The sequence below is a fragment of the Staurois parvus genome, unplaced genomic scaffold (genome assembly GCF_062004578.1).
Source record: "Staurois parvus isolate SC_StPar_1 unplaced genomic scaffold, SC_StPar_1.0 ptg001432l, whole genome shotgun sequence".
NCBI lineage: Eukaryota > Metazoa > Chordata > Amphibia > Anura > Ranidae > Staurois > Staurois parvus.
Genome location: NW_028319228.1, coordinates 4,283,410 through 4,305,449, shown reverse-complemented (window position 1 = coordinate 4,305,449; position 22,040 = coordinate 4,283,410). Strand labels below are relative to the sequence as shown.

The 22,040-nt window shown below is 38.4% G+C and overlaps 1 protein-coding gene across 1 annotated transcript in view; it reads right to left on the bottom strand.

The window, feature by feature from the left end:
* AOPEP (aminopeptidase O (putative)) overlaps window positions 1-22,040 on the bottom strand; it is a 597,182-nt gene that overhangs the window by 506,956 nt on the left and 68,186 nt on the right. Inside the window, exon 3 of the mRNA XM_089662129.1 lies at window positions 20,769-20,935. Within this exon, the coding sequence (XP_089518255.1) occupies window positions 20,769-20,935 (167 nt within the window). The remainder of the gene's footprint in view (window positions 1-20,768; window positions 20,936-22,040) is intronic.

Here is a 22,040-nt window from a genome sequence, read left to right as displayed (position 1 = left end):
AGAACCTCAAATCTTTCATCAGGCAATCAAAAGAATTCCAAATTTTATATTACAACACGCTCAGACATAAACCTGTCGGTTTGTGGAAAGCTTTTAGTAATATGAGGCTATTATACCATGGTAACAGTGAGTTGTCACCTGCAGACATTACGGTTCCAATAGTCAGAATACAAGTGGCTTTGTCCACAGTCTTGAAGTAAAGTGAACAATTAGAGAAGATGAACTATATCACTTTCTCAATAATGCACTCTTCTGCTATAATGAAAGCATGTCGGAGCTCACAGAGGAGTTTATAGAGAAGTATGATATTAACAACAGTAACAGCATGAGGCTCTGTCACTGTAAAAAGATAGGAAAAAGTGACACAGGATTTTCATTTAGGGTGAATGCAAAGTTCCAGACTCTCAGCTCTGGATCGGAACATTCAGTCTTGTGTCTGGGTTTTGCTAGACACCTGCAACCTGGAGTACACAGATGTGAGGTGTTGGTATATACTCAGATCTCAAAATAGCTCAGGGCTTCCAGTTGGTGACTGCTCCCAGTAGTCACCAGAACTAGTGACCCCATTAGAAGATTTCTCCTCTACTAATTCTGGGGAAAACCAAAATTTGGTATTTTCCTTTACTTTCACTTTCAATGATAATGACAGGACAAATGGAGAGGGTGAATCTCCTTAATAGAGGCACAGACAGAAATAAAACCTGACAGGTGTTCTAATCCCTCTTCTCTCTATCCAAAACTGAAAAAAAAGTTTTGCTTTTAGTTATACTTTAATTGCTCATTGCAATGTATTTGTGGAACCTTTCCTTGACTGATATTTGCATCAGCTTAAATATGTAAAAATACAAAAATGGTGTAGCCTATTACCAACTAAAAATGTCAAACACCCTCCTCAGAAGGATCATGCACTCAGCTAGGAAAAATGGAGTCCACTTTGGCAAATTAGCTAAGCAAACAGTTGAATGAGTTAATGTATGGCCAGAGTAATGCAAGAGAAATAGCTTAATGGCTTGATAAAAAAAAAAAAGGCTAAGACGGGTCTAGAAAAGATATCATACAAGTTTTAAGTCATGTACAATATAAACACTTCAGTTATTCCAAGATGCTCATAAAGCTTAGTAATGCATAGATTTTGACATTTATTAATGTCCAAAAGTAGCATTACTTGCTCTTTAATGGTACTTAAGTCTTGTGCAACATCATTTGCTGGACATAAATCAACTGGTTTGAAATAGTTCTACATAAGCCAGTAACACAGACCACACTGTCTTTTAACCACCACCTCTTTTATACTTAAAATTCACTTTTTGTTTATTATAAAAAGCCATTCATAACGTTTCCAAATATTTGTCCACAGACTTTTTTCGGTTCTTATTGGAGTACAATCTACTTCAGGTATACGTTAAGAGGGAACTATTATTATGTATTTTTAAGTAGTATAAACTTACTGTGAAATGTGATCTTTGTCTACATTTTCAGTTCACAACTCATAAAAAAGCCATAGGCCGATTGTACAAAAATATTGCAAACCACAGAATCATCAACAATATCGCATATTTAGAGAATACTTCTTTGAGAAACAAGATATTTTTATATACATCTACTCAATCAGACCAAACACACAACTGGCAGGATTTCTTAATTCACTACCTTTAGTTGCCTTCCAATTATTTAAAATGCACCTAGTATCAAATATCTTTTACAGCTAACAGAGGTCACAGTACTCCCTGTGACTCCCCTAATTCTTATATGCTTTTCAGGTATTATCTAAGACAGCGTCTACTTCCTGAACGGAGATACTGGATCGGAAATGACACAATCATGTGAATTCTGGTGCTAGTGCACTTCCTTGCTGTGCTTACATTGTTCCTGACAAAGATCAGCCCCCTGCTGTAGCCTCTCTCCATATGAGTTGCTACAGAACTATGATGTTTAAATTTGAGTGATCACCAGAGAGAGGTGCTTCCCCCTGCCTGTGGTAGACTGATTACATCAGGGGTCCTCAAACTTTTTAATCAAGGGGCCAGTTCACGGACCTTCACACTGTTGGGGGGCCGAACTATAGTTTGAACAAATTCCTATGCACACATCTTATTTGTACTGCAAAAAAAACAGGAAAAAAAAAATACAATATTTAAAATGCACTGTACACTGTAATGCACTGCACACTGCAATGCACTGTTCACTAACGCACTGAACACCACAATGCACTGTACTCTGTAATGAACTGGACATCAAAATGCACTTTACTTTGTAACGCACTTGACACCGCAATGCACTGTACTCTGTAATGCACTTTATATTTCCTATTAATATTGTAACTGGCATATGAGTGCTAGCAGGGTTGAAGGTTTTGTGCAGTGCACAGTGTACCGCATGTATGCAACAATGGAGCAACAGCTCCAGGATGGATACCGCTGCGACAGATGTGAGCGGGTTGCCCTTCGAGAAGCTCGCGTTACAGATCTGGAGGAGCAAGTTGCAACAATGGGCAGAACAGACAACCTTGAAAGGGGTCTTCTGCTCTCTGAGCAGGTAGCTAATGGAATTGATGTGGAGGGTGGAGGAGCTAGTCAGGATTATCAGGTAGGAAGATGGGTTACTGTAGCGAGAGGGAGTGGTAGGGGGTCACAGAAAAGGAAGGCTGGCCAAGGTTTGAGCACCCAAATAGATTTGCCAAGTTGGTTGAAGATGTGGGGGTGGCAGCCCTGAATGTCACTGCTATCCCTAACAGCCGGGAGGGCAGACCATCTGGGAGGGGTGATGAGGGTAGTACAGGAAGGCCTAGACAGTTGGTGGTAGTAGGGGATTCTACAATCAGAAGGACTGATAGAATTTGTCACCAGGATCGACTCAACCGAATGGTTTTCTGTCTACATGGTGCCAGGGTTCAGCATGTGGTGGACCGGGTCGATAAATTACAGGGAGGGGCTGGGCATGACTAGGCTGTCTTGGTCCATGTTGGAACCAATGACAGAATACATGGAATGTGGAGGCTTCTTAGGAATCAATTTAAAGAACTAGGCTGCAAGTTGAAGGGAAGGACCTTCAAGGTGATATTCTCTGAAATATTACCTGTGCCATGCGCAGCTCAGGGGGAGATTAGAGAACTCAATGTATAGCTAAAGACCTGGTGTAAGAGGGAAGGATTTGGGTTTCTAGAGCACTGGGCTGACTTTTCATTGGGGAACAACATATATGCTAGAGGTGGTTTGCACCTAAATGAAAGGGGGTCTGCTGTGCTGGGAGAGAGGTTTATGGGAAGGCTGGAGGAGTATTTATACTAGGATCGAGGGGGGAGGGAGAATTCAATTATAAAGGGGAAGACAGATCAGCCAGGGGTCAGTACTTATTGGTGGGTGGAATGGGGAAAGATGAGCGGAGGGCTATGGCAGATGATAAGAAGGTTCCCATGTTACAAACAACCAGTGGAATTGGTACCATTTGTATGAAAATAACAAATATGCAAAATGCGTGTGCACAAGGTGTCAATGAATTAAAGTGTTTGTTCACCAATGCCAGAATTCTGTCAAGCAAAATAGGCGAGTTGGAAGCTTTGGTGCATGAACAGAACTATGGTTTAATTGATATTGCTTAATCTTGGCTTCATTCTTCACATGACTGGGCCATTAATATTCCTGGATATGTTCTCTTTCAGAGAGACAGGGTAAACAGGAAAGGTGGTCAGGTCTGTATCTGTGTGAGAAGTGATCTCAGAGCAAGTGCGAAAGAGGACCAAGTTGATGGAGAGTGTGATCAGGCTGAAGCATTATGGGTGTAACTGCACATGGGGGTGCGTACTACAAAGGTAATCATTGGAATTTGTTATAGGACTCCCAGTGTTAATGAGGAGGTGGAGACTCAGCTCCTTAAACAGATCAAAAGGGCTGCAAGGGCTGGGACAGTGATAATAATGGGGGATCTTAACTACCCGGAAATTGACTGGAGTAATCTTACTGCAGGAACAGTTAAAAGGGCAAACATTTTTAAACCTACTACAGGACAATTTTATGGTACAGTTCATAGAGGCCCCTACTAGGAATGATGCTCTGCTGGACCTGGTAATCTCAGACCATGCATAGCTTATTACGAATGTCCATATAAAAGAACATCTGGGTAGCAGTGACCATAACATGATTTCATTTATTGTTAGCTGTAAACATCAAGCACATAACGGAAAAATAAAAACACTCAATTTTAAAAGTCTATTTTCCAAGGCTGAGAGCTGCTCTCCAAGACTTAGACTGAGAGGAAATATTGACATAGATGAACACAACACAGAAATGGGAGTTCTTCAAAAAGACTGTATATGAACACACTGCAAAATATATTCCCATGGGCAACAAGTTGAAAAGGCTAAAAATTAAACCTATGTGGCTTATGGCCAAAGTTAAAAAAGCTATAGATAATAAGAAAAGAGCTTTTATTAAATATAAGAATGAAGGAACGCTATCATTGTTTAAGTATTACAAAGAATATAACAGAATATGAAAAAAGGAAATAAAGGCTGCAAAAACTGAAAAGAAACGACAGATTGCAAAAGATAGCAGGACCAACCCCAAACAATTCTTCAAATATATTAATACTAAAAAGGTCCGATCCACACATGTAGGCCCTTTACAAAATGATCTAGAGTGGGTGACTGGGGACAAAGAGAAGGCAAATATATTAAAAACCTTCTTCAGCTCTGTGTATACAAAGGAGCATGGGGGAGCTCTTGTCCATAATGGGCATGGTATTGACACAGCTCCAGATGATCCACATTGGCTCACAGCTGATATGATCCAGAAATATTTAGACAGAGTAAAGGTGAATAAAGCACCTGGACTAGATGGCATACACCCACGGGTCCTTAAAAAAATTTAACTCTGTCATTTCAAAGCCATTGATTCTCATTTTTAGGGACTCTATAATGGCTGGCATAAAATCACTGGATTGGCGTAAGGCCAATGTGGTGCCAATATTTAAAAAAGGGTCAAAATCTTTACCAAGTAATTATAGACCTGTTAGTTTAACTTCCGTAGTTGGGAAGATACTGGAGAGTTTAATAAAAGACCACATAGATGAGTTCTTGCTGAAAAAAATATTTTAAGTAACAAACAGCATGGTTTCATGAAAGACAGAAGTTGTCAAACAAATCTGATTTCTTTTAATGAGGTGAGCAAAACCTTGGACAGAGGGGTGGCGGTGGACCTGGTATACTTGGATTTTGCAAAAGTGTTTTACACAGTTCCCCACACACAGCTAATGTGTAAGGTAAAGTCTACAGGCTTGGAAAAATCCATCTGTAAATGGATAGAAAACTGGCTAAAAGATCGTATTCAGAGTAGTGGTTAATGATTCATACTCTGAATGGTCTAGGGTTGTCAGTGGTGTACCCCAAGGTTCAGTTTTGGGACCCTTACTTTTTAATATATTTATAAACGATATATGGTCTGGGATTAAAAATACCATTTCAGTCTTTGCAGTTCATACAGTTCATAGAGGCCCCTATTTCAGTCTTTGCAGTTCATACAGTTCATAGAGGCCCCTACTAGGAATGATGCTCTGCTGGACCTGGTAATCTCAGACCATACAACATGAACTGTATGAACTGCAAAGACTGAAATGGGGCCTCTATGAACTGTATGAACAGTATGCACCAACAACAACAGCTTGGTTGTATGCACCAAGCTGTGCAGTGGAATAACGTTCTTACAGGATGTCTCCAACTTACAAGCTAACCTCAATGCACGTTTTAATTGGGCAACTATGTGGCAAATGAGGTTTAATGTTGATAAATGTAAGGTTATGCACTTGGGGGCTAAGAATATGCATGCATCATACATACTAGGGGGGTACAACTGGGGGAATCAATGGTGCAGAAGGATCTGGGAGCTCCTATAGATTACAAGCTTAATAATGGCATGCAATGCCAAGCTGCGGTTTCTAAAGCGAGCAAACTCCTCTCTTGTACTAAAAGAGGTATAGACTCCAGAGAGAGAGATATTATATTACCCCTGTACAAATCATTAGCAATACCTCATCTAGAATATTCAGTTCAGTTTTGGGCACCAATTCATAAAAAGAACATTGGGGAACTGGAGAAAGTGTAGAGAAGGGCAACCAAACTGATAAGAGGCACAGAGGAGCTCAGCTATGAGGAAAGATTAGAGGAACTGAATTTATTCTCTCATGAGAAGAGGAGATTAAGAGGGAATATGATCAACATGTATAAACACATCAATGGTTCATATAGTGAACTCGGTGTAGAGTTATCCACTTTGAGGTCATCACAGAGGACAAGGAGGCACTCTTTTCGTCTGGACGAAAAGAAATGTAATCTCCAAACACCGAAAGGTTTCTTCACAGTAAGAGCTGTGAAAATGTGGAATAGACTCCCTCAAGAGTTGGTTCTGGCCAGCTCAGTGGATTGCTTTAAAAAAGGCCTGGATTGTTTCTTGGATACACAGAATAAACCTGGATACTAACATTTATAGGAAAAGTTGATCCAGGGAATGTCCGATTGCCTCTTGGGGAATCAGGATGGAATTTTTTCCCCTGCAGGAGCAAACTGGATCATACTTTGCTGGGTTTTTTGCCTTCCTCTGGATCAACTGTGGGTGTAGGATTATAACTTTTTTTTAATGGTTGAACTGGGTGAACTTTTGTTTTTTTTCAGCCAGACTAACTATGTAACTTGACACCCCAAAGCAATGTACTCTGTAGCGCACTTGACACCGCAATGTACTGCACACTAAACGCACTGGACACCGCAATGTATTAAAAAGAAAACATTTGTTGCGCTATGTTACTAAATTAGATGTGTCTTGGTTACATGTATCCCAATACAAAGGATCATAATATTGTCAAAAAAAAAAAGTGATATGTGTAACATCATAAATCCAAATAAAATTGAAAAAAATGAAACTTCAGAGGGTGACGCCACTATTACAAAGTGACAAAAAACAAAACAAATCAATAAATATAAATTTTGATGAAAGTCCACTACCTGTATCCAAATGTCCAAATAAAGTCTCAAGACCTACTGGTTGAAATGCATTGGAGGTGAGGCTGTGGGAGTTTTGATTCTGATTTTTGTTGGTTGCTGAGCACCAAGCGCAGTTTTCTACCATTTAGGTAAAATCTATAACTGCAGGCCCTTTTGATATTGACATGCAGAAACTTCCATGGAAAGCTATGAAATAGACATCCTGGGTTTCCTGACAGACTGTAAACCTCTAAAGCATAACTCCAGAAATTTTTTGTTTTGGATAGAGCACATTAAACTTTTTTATTCACATACATTTGTATAAGAAAGAAAAAACGTTCAGGTGTAATCAAAAAAGAGCCAATACAGTGGGAAGGCTTAGATTCTTTATTGAACACTCTGTTTTTGGCCCAGGGACAATGCTATCACCAGGTCACTAATGCATTAATATCAGGAATTAAAACACTTGGAGTGTAGGAATATAAAAATATGCTGCCTGCGTGGCTATAGGGTTACCTTATGCCCTGGTAAAAGAAAAAAAATGTATCATAGCAGGCAACACATAATTTACCAGCATTACCATAACAAATAAAAAGCAAAAATTCAAGTATACAAGACATACATTTTTTTTATCTCAGCCTAGCAGTAATTTTTTTACCTCTTTAAATATACTGCTGTTTAATGGCTTGTATTTTGAAACAAAACATATTTTAGTACTTTGCATTACTTTGCTGATGTAAACTGTTATCTCACCCAAGCTGTTGTACATTTGCTCTTTTTATTAATTGAAAGTGAATTTGTTTCAAGCCATGCATATTTATTTCAAATAACCTAAAACGAATTTCACAAAATGTATTTTAGAACAATTTAATAAAATAAAATAGAAACAAGCAATCAAGCTAATTTTAGTACCTTATAAAAAAAATGCAATGAAGGCAGTCTTTTTTAAAGTGCTGCACAATGTCCATTCACACCTCAACTGGCAATGGGACCTTTACTCATACGTTTTCAGCATAAATTCTGTAGTATTTTACATGTGTTTTTTTCACAGGTACAGTGAAAGGAGTACTAGGACACTTTTTATTAAAACCAAAGTTCCAATTCAAAAGGAAAAGTCTATTTTGAACCACTGTTTTTAAGAACAAAGGTGCAAATGGGTCTTCAAGCTCAGCTCTGGCCAGCCTATGGACATTTAAAAGTGTATTATTAACAAGCAGTTAATGAGTTTTACAACAAGCCTCTAATGACCTCTTAACCTATGAAGCAATGTGGCATAATTCATCCTTAAACTTTACAGCCAAGGCACTTAAATTTTCAGCAGCTCAGATTACCCTGCTCTCTCCTGCTAGTAATGACTGGCATCCTTTCAGCCTGGGAGACTGAACTGAGCTGCTGAGAAAAAAAAATTCTGGTCACTTCAGTGCACCTGCTGTGAACTTTGAGGAGGAATTGCCACTGTGCCAGCAGCTACAAGAGTTAGAGAGGGCTTCATTTAAAGCTAATTTACTGATTGGAAATAATATGCACAGTAAATATTTAAATGTCCATAGCATGGTCACAGGTTCACTTTACGTATGGTGCAGCCACTTCTGCACTTTGTTTCTCATGTCTTAGGCTACACTTGGCATGTGTTTTCTTGATAATGCTCAGTGGATTTTGCATGATGCTTTCAAAAAGGTAAAATATAGATTAGTTTTCTTATAGATAACTGGCAATCAGTCTTAAAATACTATACTAAATCATAACTGGTTTACTGGTTTTAACCTCTTGTTCCCCAAGCCTATTCTGACACTTCTCACATAAATGTAAAAATCTTTTTTTTTCTTGTTAGAAAATTACTTAGATGCACCGAATTACAATTTTGAAGCAGAGGCCCTAGAGAATAAAATGATGGGTGTTGCAATTTTTGTATGTTACATGGTATTTGCGTAGCAGCTTTTCAAAAGCAATTTTTTTGGGTAAAAATACACTTTAATGAATTTTAATGCACAAAAACACAATATAATACCTAATAATTGATAAAAATGCAGCGCTAATCTGTATCAAAATAAATAATCATAAAGTCCAAATATTCAAAGAAATTTCAGTTAAATTGCCCAGAGCGGAGTTCACACGATCCACCATCACCAAAGCACCCGAATGGATAAGCCCCTTACCGGACATTCTGACCGAAAAACACTGGTCAATAAAACGCAGCCCAAAATGAGGGATGAATAGAGCAGATGATGAAGCTGGCAATCCTCCCCAACATAAAATTCAATCTTCCTCTCATAAGATCTTTACAGGCCTTGAAAAAGACTCCCATCCAGTAATCAGATGAGGAATATGAAAAGAAAACCACTCATAGTGTAGTAATTTGAAATTAAAATCAACCAATTTAATACAAGTTACACGTACATTATTATGAATGGTTACCAGCATTGAACAAAGTTTCCAACCAAGAAAATGGCTGCCGTCCCTCGAGAACATGGTGACGGCACACGCCGAAGCTCCACCCAATGCGTTTTGTCATCCAATTGACGTTGTCAGGTTCAATGCTGGTAACCATTCATAATAATGTATGTGTAACTTGTATTGAATTGGTTGATTTTAATTTCAAATTATTACACTATGAGTGGTCTTATTTTCATATTCCTCATCTGATTACTGGATAGGAGTCTTTTTCAAGGACTGTAAAGACCTTATGAAAGGAAAGTTGAATTTTATCTTGGGGAGGATTGCCAACTTCATCATCTGCACTATCATTTTGGGCTGCATTTATTGACCAGAGTGTTTCGGTCAGAACGTCCAGTAAGGAGCTTATCCATTCGGGTGCTTTGGTAATGGTGGATCGTGTGAACTCCGCTCTGGGCAACTTAACAGAAATTTTTTGGAATATTTGGACTTTATAATTATTTATTTTAATACAAATCAGTGCTGCATTTTTTATTGTTTATTATTTATATTGCCTTTTATGTGAGCTGCATTTTTTTTACTTTTATTTAAAAATATACATTTTTTTGAGTTATATATTTTGTGTGTTAATCTAAGCGCATGTTTGATTGTTTCTACAATATAATACCTGATGTTTGGTAAAATATAAAAGATGATGTTATGCCGAGTAAATACCCAACATGTCACACTTTAATATTAAACTCATTCAATTCACAACTGATGGAATGGTGACAAATTATGGTACTTAAAAAAATTCATGGGTGACGCTTTAATAGCCTTTACAGGTTATCATTTAAGAGATACAAAGGAGGTCCAATGCTAAAATTATTGCTCTTACTATAGCGTTTGCGATGATACCTCACATGTGTGGTGCGAACATCATTTACATAAGCACGCAGCCTGCATATGTGTTCACCTTTGCATAGGGGGGCTGGGGCACGTTAACATTTTTTTTTTATTTTACTTACGTTTTTTTATTTTTACACGGTCTACTTTTTTTTAATCACTTTTATTGCTATCACAAGGGATGAACAACATCCCTTGTGATAGCATGGGAAGTGACAGGTTCTCTTTACTGAGACATCTGGGGTCTATTAGACCCCAGATCTCTCCTCTGCCCTTAAAAGCATCTGATCAAACCGAGGTCAGTTTGATCAGATGCTTTCACAGGCTGGTAACAGTCTGTTTACAATCGACCGAAACTGGAAGTGACAAAATACTCGTCCCTTCTGGTTTCTTAGACCATAGAGAGGATCAGAAATGTTCTGGTCCTCGGTCATCTCTATGGCAGGCCAGTGGAACTGCTCACTTCAGTCCTGGGCTCTGCGGTAGGATGGGAGATCCTGGGAAGGTGGTGAAAGGTTGCAGGAGGGGGGACCCCTTCCACCACCTGTAAAAGTGATCTAGGGGCTATTTAGCAATACATTGCTTATGACTTTGCTCAGCATCACCAGCTTAAATATAAATGCCAGGGCCATGACTGCAACTGCAGCCACGGCCCCAGTATAACCACTGAAACTCAAGGACACACGGGTACATCCATATGAGGAAAGTAATTTTCATTTCAATTCCAATGAATCAACTGCACTGACACAAAAGGAGAAGCTGCACACCAATGATGCTACATGGCTCAGTAAATTTTTATACAGCCATAAAAGCAACAGATTCCCCCCAGCAGATCGCCCCTCTCTGACATCTTTCACCCTTACAGGCTTACTCAAAGAAACCGGGTCTCTATGTTTGCTATCCCACTAAATTGTTGCCACCTTTTGGGTCAGAACCAGGGGCGGACTGACAACTCATGGAGCACCCGAGCAATAGGGGATCATGGGGCCCCTGTGTCCTTGCCCAAACTCAAAAAAGCCTATGAAAAAGGTACCAGGGGCATCTCATGGGGCCCCCTACTGACCCCGGGTCCTCGGGCAGTGCCCGAGTTTCCAAATGGTCAGTCCGCCCCTGATCAGAACCATGTTGTCACCCAGACAGGAAGTAAAAATCTCTAACAGAGAACAACTAGCAGCAAAAAAGCTGCCAGGGTATTTAGTCTTCCCCTATTCAACATGTTAACACCAGAACAGGAATTGATTGAAAATTGCATCAATGGGGCAACAAAGAGAGGTAAAAACTGAAGGTTTAACACAAACAAAACTAAAAAAAAAATAAGTTTAACATATAAATATAACTAAATGTCATTCAAAGACCAATTCTATCTGTTCTTCAATAATAAACTCATGTCCCTTATCTATAGTTATGTATGGCATTTTATGACAAATGTGTCCACTGACTTACAGGATACACAAGTGGTAAATTTGCTAAATTTCATGCTTTATACTACCAATGACCAAGTTCTGAACACACATCATGTTCGTTTGATCTGGTTAATGTTATTAATTCTTTTATTTTTCCTACATTGACTGAAAAATGTTTTGCCATTCACTTATTATGAAAATACAAAAAAAAAACAGCTGCCACGGCTTTCAATAGAGAACAGTTTATCTCATCCAGAGAGGTATCCAATGAACACAGCTACTGTTACAGTAGACCAGGTGTCATAACAAAAGAGATCCATCTACATACTCTAAATCATAGAAAAATTACAACTGTGCTGCACACCAAAGCATGCAAAAGTTATTTTCAGGCCAATATGCCTCAGCCATGTATGAATGTCCTGTTTAATAAAGTCAATTGACTATAGAAGTCAGTATCCGTAATTTTAGAAATAAAGACGTCAACAACATATTTTTGTGCAATTCATCCATTGTAGACAGTGTTAGTCATTTTAGTGTGCATTTCCCAGTTATGATAATTTCCTTGGAAACCACAAACTTTTTCAGTTGCTTAAGAAATCCCCTTTGTTCAGGCTGTGAGACTGGACTTCAGCATTCCAACACACCAAAAAACACACCATTCTATTGATTTATTTTAGCCCAGAACTGTACACAATGTGCGTCTGTGGTGAACGAATAAAGAGGTGTACACAGGATGGGTGGGGTCCATGTGAACTGAAGCTGGAATGAGCTAATTCGTTTTAAGTAAATACATTCCTCTTTTTTTTTTACTTTTGCTCAGTTAGAGGTGGAAAAGGGCCGTGGAAAATCTAAAATTACCTTATAATTGCAAAAGTACAAAATGAGTCATTCAGAAATTATGAATAGAACATCATTGCCCTCTGCCATAAGGTACAAATGACTAATCAAAGAGTTGGTGCTCAACTTGGAACATCATTGTCACTTGGACATCCTGTCAAAAATCCCTTCACATCTCTTCTAAATAATCGCATATGCCAGTTTCATCTTATAACTGCACGATTTCCCTTCTGTTATGCGATTTTACTCAGATCAGAAATGTTGTTCTTAATTCAGGAAAAATATGGCTGACTTCATTTTGCATGAAACTAATGTAAAAACAAGTTTTGCCCCTCTGACCCTGATGCTTTTTACACACAGTAATCCTTCCAATAATTCAGCTCAAGGTATTAGAGATAAACATAGGATTTTTATATGTCTATTAGCCACTAGAAGACAGTTTATGACATATTGACCTCTGTCCAGCATGCACACTAATTGTGGTGAAAGAAGACCTCCAACACCTATTCTATATCGAGAAACTAGATACAGAGTTGAAAAAAAATACAGATACCAAATATTTTTAAAAAAAGTGGAAACATTTTATTATAAATCTTTTATGAAAGGCAAGATACAGGCCATAATGATATGCAACAGAAGACCTACGAGAAACACTAGTTAGAATCTAGTAACCAGTTAACTCATAACAACTCACTTTGGAAGAGGGAACATATACATTGTAACAAAATCAAGCAAAAAAAAAAGGCACTGCAAGAATAAAATGTGCATTAAACCAAATAAGCACCACTGTGAAAACCAAAGTGGCCAGGTGTATGATAACTAAAGATTAGTCCATCCTGCCATAGATCTACAAAAACTCAAAAGTTCAGTCTTTCCACTGTGAATAAAAAGTGCTTCAGTGCTCAAATAAAGATTAGTCCATCCTGCAACCATTTAAAACAGAAATCCAGGTAAAAAAATGTTTGTCCATGCAGTGGGGCTGTGCCAGCACTGCATGGGTTAAATGTTCGTTTTGTTCTAGGAGAGAGGACACTGAAGATACACTCACCTAACCCACCCCACACAAGACCAGTCCTTTCAGCTCCTGCCTCTCCGCGGTCCTGCGGTTTTGTAACTGGACTGTTCCTGACGTCAGCAGAACTGTCCACCACTGGACCGTGCGGAAGCGCGGTTTTCCGTGAGATCGGCGGATCAGGTGAGTATGAGCTTAGTCCTGACCCCTAGCAAAAGAGGGGAAGCGATCCATGCAATGGGGGTACAGCCCCACTGCATGTTGAAAAAAAAAAAAAAAGTAACTAAAGTTTTTGCTTTAAATAAATTTCTCAAAGTAGTTCAATCTATACCCCGTGAATAGAAAGTGCTCCAGTGTTCAGACACCTCTCTCAAGGACTCACCAGACAACAATACCTCTCTTTTAACAGACTGGTATATAACGTGTGTATAGATGACTTCCATCTAATATGGCTTCTGGTCCTGACAGTCCTCTCTTGTGGAACTCTCCATATGGTGAACAAGAAAGAAAAAAGCAGCTCCAATAGTGTAAAACCATTTAACTAAAAAAATAACTTTATATTAAAAACACACTGACAAGAAATTAAAACAATCCAGCATTAATCAAGTAACTCAGCCAGCATGATGTATTGTGCCAAAAAGAACAATAAACAGTGGTCTCTGTCTCACCCAATATCTGCTGTGTCACTTGCAATGCATTACTTCAGGCACCAATACTGACATTACATCTGGTGGTCTCTCAACTAGCGCCCCAATGTTTCGTCTATTCAGACTTTGTTAAGGGGATGATATATATACATTGCTGTACTCTTTTAAGCATTATCATTATTGGGTTGTCTAGTTAACATGTGATACATTATTATTCAGTACAGGTACATGCTTTCCCTGGTGGGTAATGTTTACAACCTTGTCTTATCTACCTCTGCTTGATGTGTTAATAATAATCTGTGATGTACCATGTTACAACTCAATACCACACCCTATAAACAATTCCATAAAAAATGTAAAAAAAAGAAAATTACCCAAGAACTGATTAAACAACCGAAAGCTATTGAGGCTGAATTATTTGGGTATCTCTCATGAAAATCACATACAGCAGAATGTAACAAACCTTTAAAAAGGAAGACTTGGTTTATAAAGATACCCGTTCCTAAAATTCGTCAACTAAAAAACAACCAGTCACAATTGGTCTTGTGCAAAGCACCTAATTCTTACCCATTAACCAGTTAAGGGTCTTTGTCCTATGGTGAGCTCCTCAAAAAGATTTCTATAAGGTACCCTGCACATACACCATACATGATGTTTCCATATTGTAAAGCGCTGAGCAAACTGTTGGCGCTATATAAGTCCTGTATAATAATAATAATAATGTTTCTTCTCCACTGCCATATCTCTTCTGCCACTTTAATCTGCAAAGCTGAACTGTCAAAATGAAAGCCAGGCCTTGTAGATTATAGCACCAGAATGGGTCTCAATCTCTATGTCAGAGCGACCTCAGTGGCTTTCATGAAATGTGATTCCTTCAGTCATCAATGGCAAATTCACCCTAACAATATTACTGTTAGAGGGAAATTACAATATTTATGTGCCAGGCAAAGGGATTTCCTTTGCTCTGCACATGATGTCTATTAAAGAAACCATACTAGGAATTGCTATAGATTACATAGCGGGAGCAGCTGTCAAAATACAGCCATTTCAGCATAAAATGACCCAAGTAGTCTGTAAGTGTCATTGAGTAATACAGTTCAACAATGTATAGTTACATTGTGTTTATTACCTCATTCAAATCTGGATCAAAGATGAATTCCTATTCAACCTGTATAAAAGTAGTACAAAAATCTCCAGTGCTTTGTTAATTTAACACATTGAGCACCCCAGCAATTTACAACTTTTAATGCTGCTAGATCCTGCTGTCTCAGTGCTGTGTCCCTGAACTTCCAAATTTTAACAGTTAAGAGTTAACAGTGGACAATGCAGCCTTGAGACAGTCTGTTAGCTTGGTGAAGATAGGGGGAAGGGGAAGGGAAGAACAGAGGAGTGCCTTGCCATCCTTGGCTACAGGTCTGTGTACTTCCAATGATGCACAGTGTAAGGAAACACAACTCTACTCCCTGAGTGCCAGAATAGCTCCATAGGGCACAAAGAGAAAGAAGCCACCCTGAAACAGAAAACTTAGGGCAGTGGTCATGGCACCAGCTTAAACTGAAACATAGGCAATGGTTAAATAATAAAGAAGCTGCATAATCACGAAGTGATTAAATCGGCTGCTGAAAGTGCTTATAAAAAAAAAAGAAGGAGGATTTAACAATTTGACCCCCAAGCCAATGCTAACATTTCTGTCATACATGTAAAAATCAGCATTTTTATTAGATAATTACTTGGAACCCCCTCAAACATATATACAGTTGTGTCCAAAATTATTCAACCCCCACTGAAATTGAGTGTTTTGGCCAGTTTGACATTGCTTTTGATCATTCAGTCATCTTGCTTACATTTACATTAAAGAGGCACTTGTAGGTCAGACAAATATAACATAACAGTTATAATGAAATAACCACAAATGTCTTTTCTGTGCTCACAGCATTATCAGTTTTATTCAACCCCCAAGTGACATTCAATCTTAGTACTTAGTACAGCATCCTTTTACAGTTATAACAGCTTTTAAACGTGAAGCATAGCTTGACACAAGTGTCTTGCAGCGATCTACGGGTATCTTCGCCCATTCTTCATGGGCAAAGGCCTCCAGTTCAGTCACATTCTTAGGCTTGCGCACTGCAACTGCTTTCTTTAAGTCCCACCAGAGGTTCTCAATCGGATTTAAGTCTGGTGACTGCGATGGCCACTCCAAAATGTTCCAGCCTTTCCTCTGCAACCATGCTCTAGTGGACTTGGAGGTATGCTTGGGATCATTGTCCTGTTGAAAGGTCCAACGTCTCCCAAGCCTCAGGTGTGTGACGGACTGCATCACGTTTCCATCCAATATCTCCTGGTACTGAAGAGAATTCATGGTACCTTGCACACGCTGAAGCTTCCCTGTACCTGCAGAAGCAAAACAGCCCCAAAGCATGATTGACCCTCCACCATGCTTCACAGTAGGCAAGGTGTTCTTTTCATCATAGGCCTTGTTCTTCCTCCTCCAAACATAGCGTTGATCCATGGGCCCAAACAGTTCTAATTTTGTTTCATCAGTCCACAGAACACTATCCCACAACTTTTGTGGTTTGTCCACATGGCTTTTGGCATACTGCAGTCGACTCTTCTTATTCTTTGGAGACAGCAAGGGGGTACGCCTGGGAGTTCTGGCACGGAGGCCTTCATTACGCAGTGTGCGTCTTATTGTCTGGGCTGAAACTTCTGTACCCACATCTGACAAATCTTTTCTCAGTTCCTCAGCAGTCACACGGGGACTTCTCTCCACTCTACGCTTCAGGTAGCGCACAGCAGTCGAAGTCAGCATCTTCTTTCTGCCACGACCAGGTAGCGTTTCAACAGTGCCCTTTGCCTTGAATTTGCGAATGATGCTTCCTAAGGTGTCTCTTGGTATGTTTAACATCTTTGCAATCTTCTTATAGCCATTGCCCTTCCTGTGAAGAGAAATCACCTCTTCTCTTGTCTTCCTGGACCATTCTCTTGCCTTCACCATGTTTGTAACCACACCAGTAAATGTCTAGAAGGAGCTGAGTATCACAGTCATTTTAAAGCTGCCTAATTGGTGCTTATTATGCTTGATTGCTGCTCGGTGACATCCACAGGTGTTTTCAATACCTGATGGAAAGCACCTGTATGAACCTCTGTTCTTCAGAGTGGTAGTCTTTAAGGGGTTGAATAATTGTGGCAATGAAGAAACCACATAAGAACCATTTACTACTGTATTACATAAACAATTGATGTCATTTTAGTTGCATTTGGGTAGTTACAACGTCCTTGTAGGATTTGATTCTGAATACAATTCCAAATGTACACTATAGTCCCTAAACCCCTTTACAGCATTGGGGGTTGAATAATTTTGGACACAACTGTATATATATATGTATATTATCTTGATCATTACTGCAGCGATAACAGAGATATCAGCCTTCCAATCCAGTGACGTACCAGTATTGTTGCTGGTTGGCAAGTGGTTAATATTGTTTTAACCATCAGTTAAGTCTAATCAGCCTTGATTAACCCCATTCTTTCCTTTTCCCATTAGCTATTGTTTTACTTTTTTTGTTAATTTCTATTGTTTTACTACCATTTAAACCTTTTTTTATTTAACTTTTTCGACAGTTTTTTTTACGGTCACATAAATTGAAAATATGCTAAATTGAAAACAAAGCACCTTTTTCATTTGCAAATAACTTTGCAATGCTTTGTACCAGTGTAATTTTAAGCAGGTGAAACATTGTTTTTTTTTACCACAGGTTGAAACTGGATTTTTTATGCCTTTTTGTCTATAGATGATTTTTGCAAGACAATTGAAAGCCTAGTGTACCTCCCAAAAAATAACCAATGGGGTTGATTTACTAAAGCTAGAGAGTGCACAATCTGCTGCAGTTCTGCATTGAAACCAATCAGCTTCCATTTTTATTTTGTCAATGCCTAATTGAACAAGCTGAAGTCAGAAGCTCATTGGCTACAATGCACAGCTGCACCAGATTTTGCACTCTGTAGTAAATCAACCCCAATGCACTACTTATTGACAACGTTCTCACTGAAAAGACAGGTTCATAATGGAAATGTAAAAATTGCTCAAGTCCATAAGGGGTATAAATATACAAGAGCAGAATTCAAATTTTTTCCAGTTTGAATTGTAATTTCTTTTTACAGTTTGATTTTTTTTGTATCACAAATAAATAGACCAAACAGGGAAAAGAACATCACCTTTATCTTATTATTATTATTATATAGTGTTTATATAGCGCCAATAGGTTTCCTCAGCGCTGTACAATAAAGTGGGGGGACAGTACATGAGACAATACAGTAACAATACAATACACGAGGGGTTCTTATTTCTAAATAACCACCATTCTTTGTACCAGAAATTTAAATTTTTTCAGTGCGATTATAAATTATATGAATAGTAAAACAGCTTTGCACTTTCCATGTACAGTTGTTTTTTTAACCACTGGTTTTAAATACTTTTACCCCTTTCCTGCCCAGGCCAATTTTCAGCTTTCAGTGTTGACACACTTTAAATAACAATTGCGCGGTCATGCAACACTGTACCCATAAAAATGTATCATTTTTTTCACACAAATAGAGCATTATTTTGATGGTATTTAATCACCACTGAGTTTTTTAATTTTTTTGCTAAACAAAAAGAAATCCCCGAAACCTTTGAAAAAAAACATATTTTTCTTTTTTTCTGTAATAAATAACCTTTCTTCATAAATTTAGGTCAAAATGTATTCAGCTACATTTCTTGGTGAAAATACCACAAATTAGTGTATATTATTCCACAAACCATGGTTTATATATCTGTATATCTGACAGTCCATCAATCCTGATGTACTGACAGCCAATCTCATTTCTTGAGGCCGAAAATGCCAGGATAGTACAAATACCCCTAAAATGACCCATTTTTGGAAAACAGTCCAATGTATTTAGTAAAAGGCATGGTGAATTTTTTGAAGTTGTAATTTTTTGGTAAATATTTTTGGAAAATTAATAAAAAAAATAAATAAACATTTTTTTTTCCCATATTGTCACCAGTCCAGTAGGGCGTTATTATCTAACTGGTGCGGCGATGATCAGGGACACTGACTGGTGACAGTATGTAAAAAAAAAATAAGTCATTATTGCCAAAAGAAAGCTTTGTCTTCCAGAAAATAAAAAAATTACATTTGGTATCATAAGTAGCGAACAACAGACAGAACCTAACTATAAACTAATTATAACATTTACATCCTATTAGGGTATATTTAGATGTGTGCATCCTGGTAATATGCATATTACATGCATTAGTGCATTGCAGTTTGGTTCATTCTGGTTTGTATCTCAATGCAAAATGACAATGCAATAGAATGCCACAACTCACTACCATTAAACAAAAAAATAGGTCACGTCCAACTTTCAGCATGTTAGGGTGTGTCAGCAACTAAGTCATTTCAATAGGCTGCCTAGGCATAAACACGTTAATGCACAACATAACTATCATTAACACACATGAGATAAAGCACCTCAAAATTGTAAATGGTGGCTCTATTAGGTAAAAAAAAAAGCTGATATATATATTATGGTCCTGCACCAAGCTCAACCCTTACTGGAAAGAGGTTTGGAGGATTGTCCAGAAATTCACAATCCCAGAGGGCTCAGCCTTTTTTCTACTTCTTGTCTCAAACATTCCTGATAAATCGTACAAAAGATCATCACCTCCTCAACGCTGCCAAAACATTCATCCCTCTTACTTGGAAATGCCTGCAACCACCAATCATAGGCCTTTGGCTTCACAGGGTTGAAGAGCTAAATTAGATGGAAGATTTGGTACTTACCACACATCACAAACAGGAGAGGCATACTAACACCTGGATGTTGTGGAACATGTTTGTCTACTCTGAAAACGGGAGCGTTGTCTGGTACTTCTCACTTGGACATCTCACTTGGACAGCCCAGCACATCCACCTCCTTGTATATTTTATGTTATATAATATAGTATATGCATATGTGTACATTTACAGTACATCTCCCCCTACCCCCACCCCCCTTTTTTTTTTGCTTTTTTTGCTTTCTTTCGCTCCCCAGCTCAACCCCCCACCTACGTTCTCCTTTCAACCCCCCTAGTCCCCTCTCCTCTCATTAAAAAACTGGGCAGTTCCTTTATTTGTCAAGATTTGCACCATCTACACTGCCTAGGGCATGCCCTCTCTGGTATATAGAACTGTAGCCATTCTTGGCCCTCCCCGGGTTGCTATTTCATTGACAGCCTGCTAGGCCTACACAGAATAAGACTCTGCTGTCACCTTCTATACTGCTGCTTTATTCACTTTCTGCTTGAGTTTATATTATGTACGATGGTGTATATTTTACTGCCTCTTGTTGTCGTGATGTCATAGAACCTGCCTTCTTGCTAAATAAAGAATTTTAATTAAAAAAAAAAGCTTATATGAAAAAATGAACAAAAAAGGGGGGTACCACTCTATACTCCCAGGAAACAGAGGGTATTTATGAGTCATTATTCCTATCACAAGAAAAAAAATTGGTTTATGCCCTATTCTAGGATAGTAGGTGAAACCATTTCACAGAAAGACATACAAGCATATGGTTTGGTTAAAGCAAAGGCTGCTTACCTTGACCACAGTTGGTCGGAGCGGCAAAGTTTTCACCGCTCAGTAGCACAATAAAATTGCTGTCAGCTCGGACAGTTGCATGCCATGTTGACATTGCTACTGGTGGCTCTTGACATGGAAAAAGAGCCCTATTGTTGATGGGAGATCCAAATGTGTAAACACAGGGCCTAGTTACAAAGAAAAAAAAAATAGACAACAGAAATCAGAATATACATCAAATACACATACATATTTGGCTCTAGAGGACATCAAATCACTATATCCTGTCTATCCTCCAGTGTTTTCACTTTGTATACAATGAATAACATTTACCAATCTTACAAATGCTGTATATGTACAGATGAAGATTTTGCTATACAGGCAAATTGCAAACTCCAAAAGTAATGTGACATCTTTTAATAGTAAAACATATTTTAGCGCCAATTTATTAAAATAAAAAAAGACAATCCAGGCAAGGGGAAGGCAACAAAAGCCTAGTGTTTAAACTGAGTTAGCAGCCTTTTCCAGGAGGTTGTCACTCTCCCTTGGGAAGTGGCCACTACTGCCTGAACAGTGAACATCTGGCCTGAAGGCTCACACGGTTTTTACTGTCACAGTACAGAGTAAATGCTGGTTGAGAGTACAACCCTAACCCCATCTCCCAAGTCTTTCTATTGGCTCCTTGTTGTAATAGGCAGGCTCATTAGGCAATACGGTATTGAGGTATAGGAGGCAATGGGTGAGTCAGGCTCCCGTCCAGAAAGATTTGCTCTATATTTGTATCGTATCTTTAGGGGACTTAATAAGAAAGATGGCCTGACATGCAGACTCCCAAAGGGGCCCGCTATCTGGTACACTTCTGTTCCACTGTAAGTTTACGGTAAGAAGGTAAATAATGCATGAGAAGAAAACTTAACTAGATAATCATGGTGTTCTTGTGTTTCACAATGCCACCTGCTGGTCAATTTTAAAATGATTTAAGGAAGAAATACTTTATATTGTTCACATTTCTCTTGCATCACCAACAACCACCAAGAGACCAGAATTAAAGTTTACATAGATTTTGTATATTGTTTTAAAACATGAATATACATTTTTTTAATCTTCTCTGTACATGTTAGAAATTTTTTTTTTTGAGCATTGACAACTCCGACTGAATACATATGTACGGTCAATGTCATTCTTTCAATGGTTGTGTATATTAAAAATTAATATTCTTAGCAGCTCAGATCTATTTATCAAGTAGGACTACACACTTCATGAACTAATAAACTATGCACATACTATTCTTTT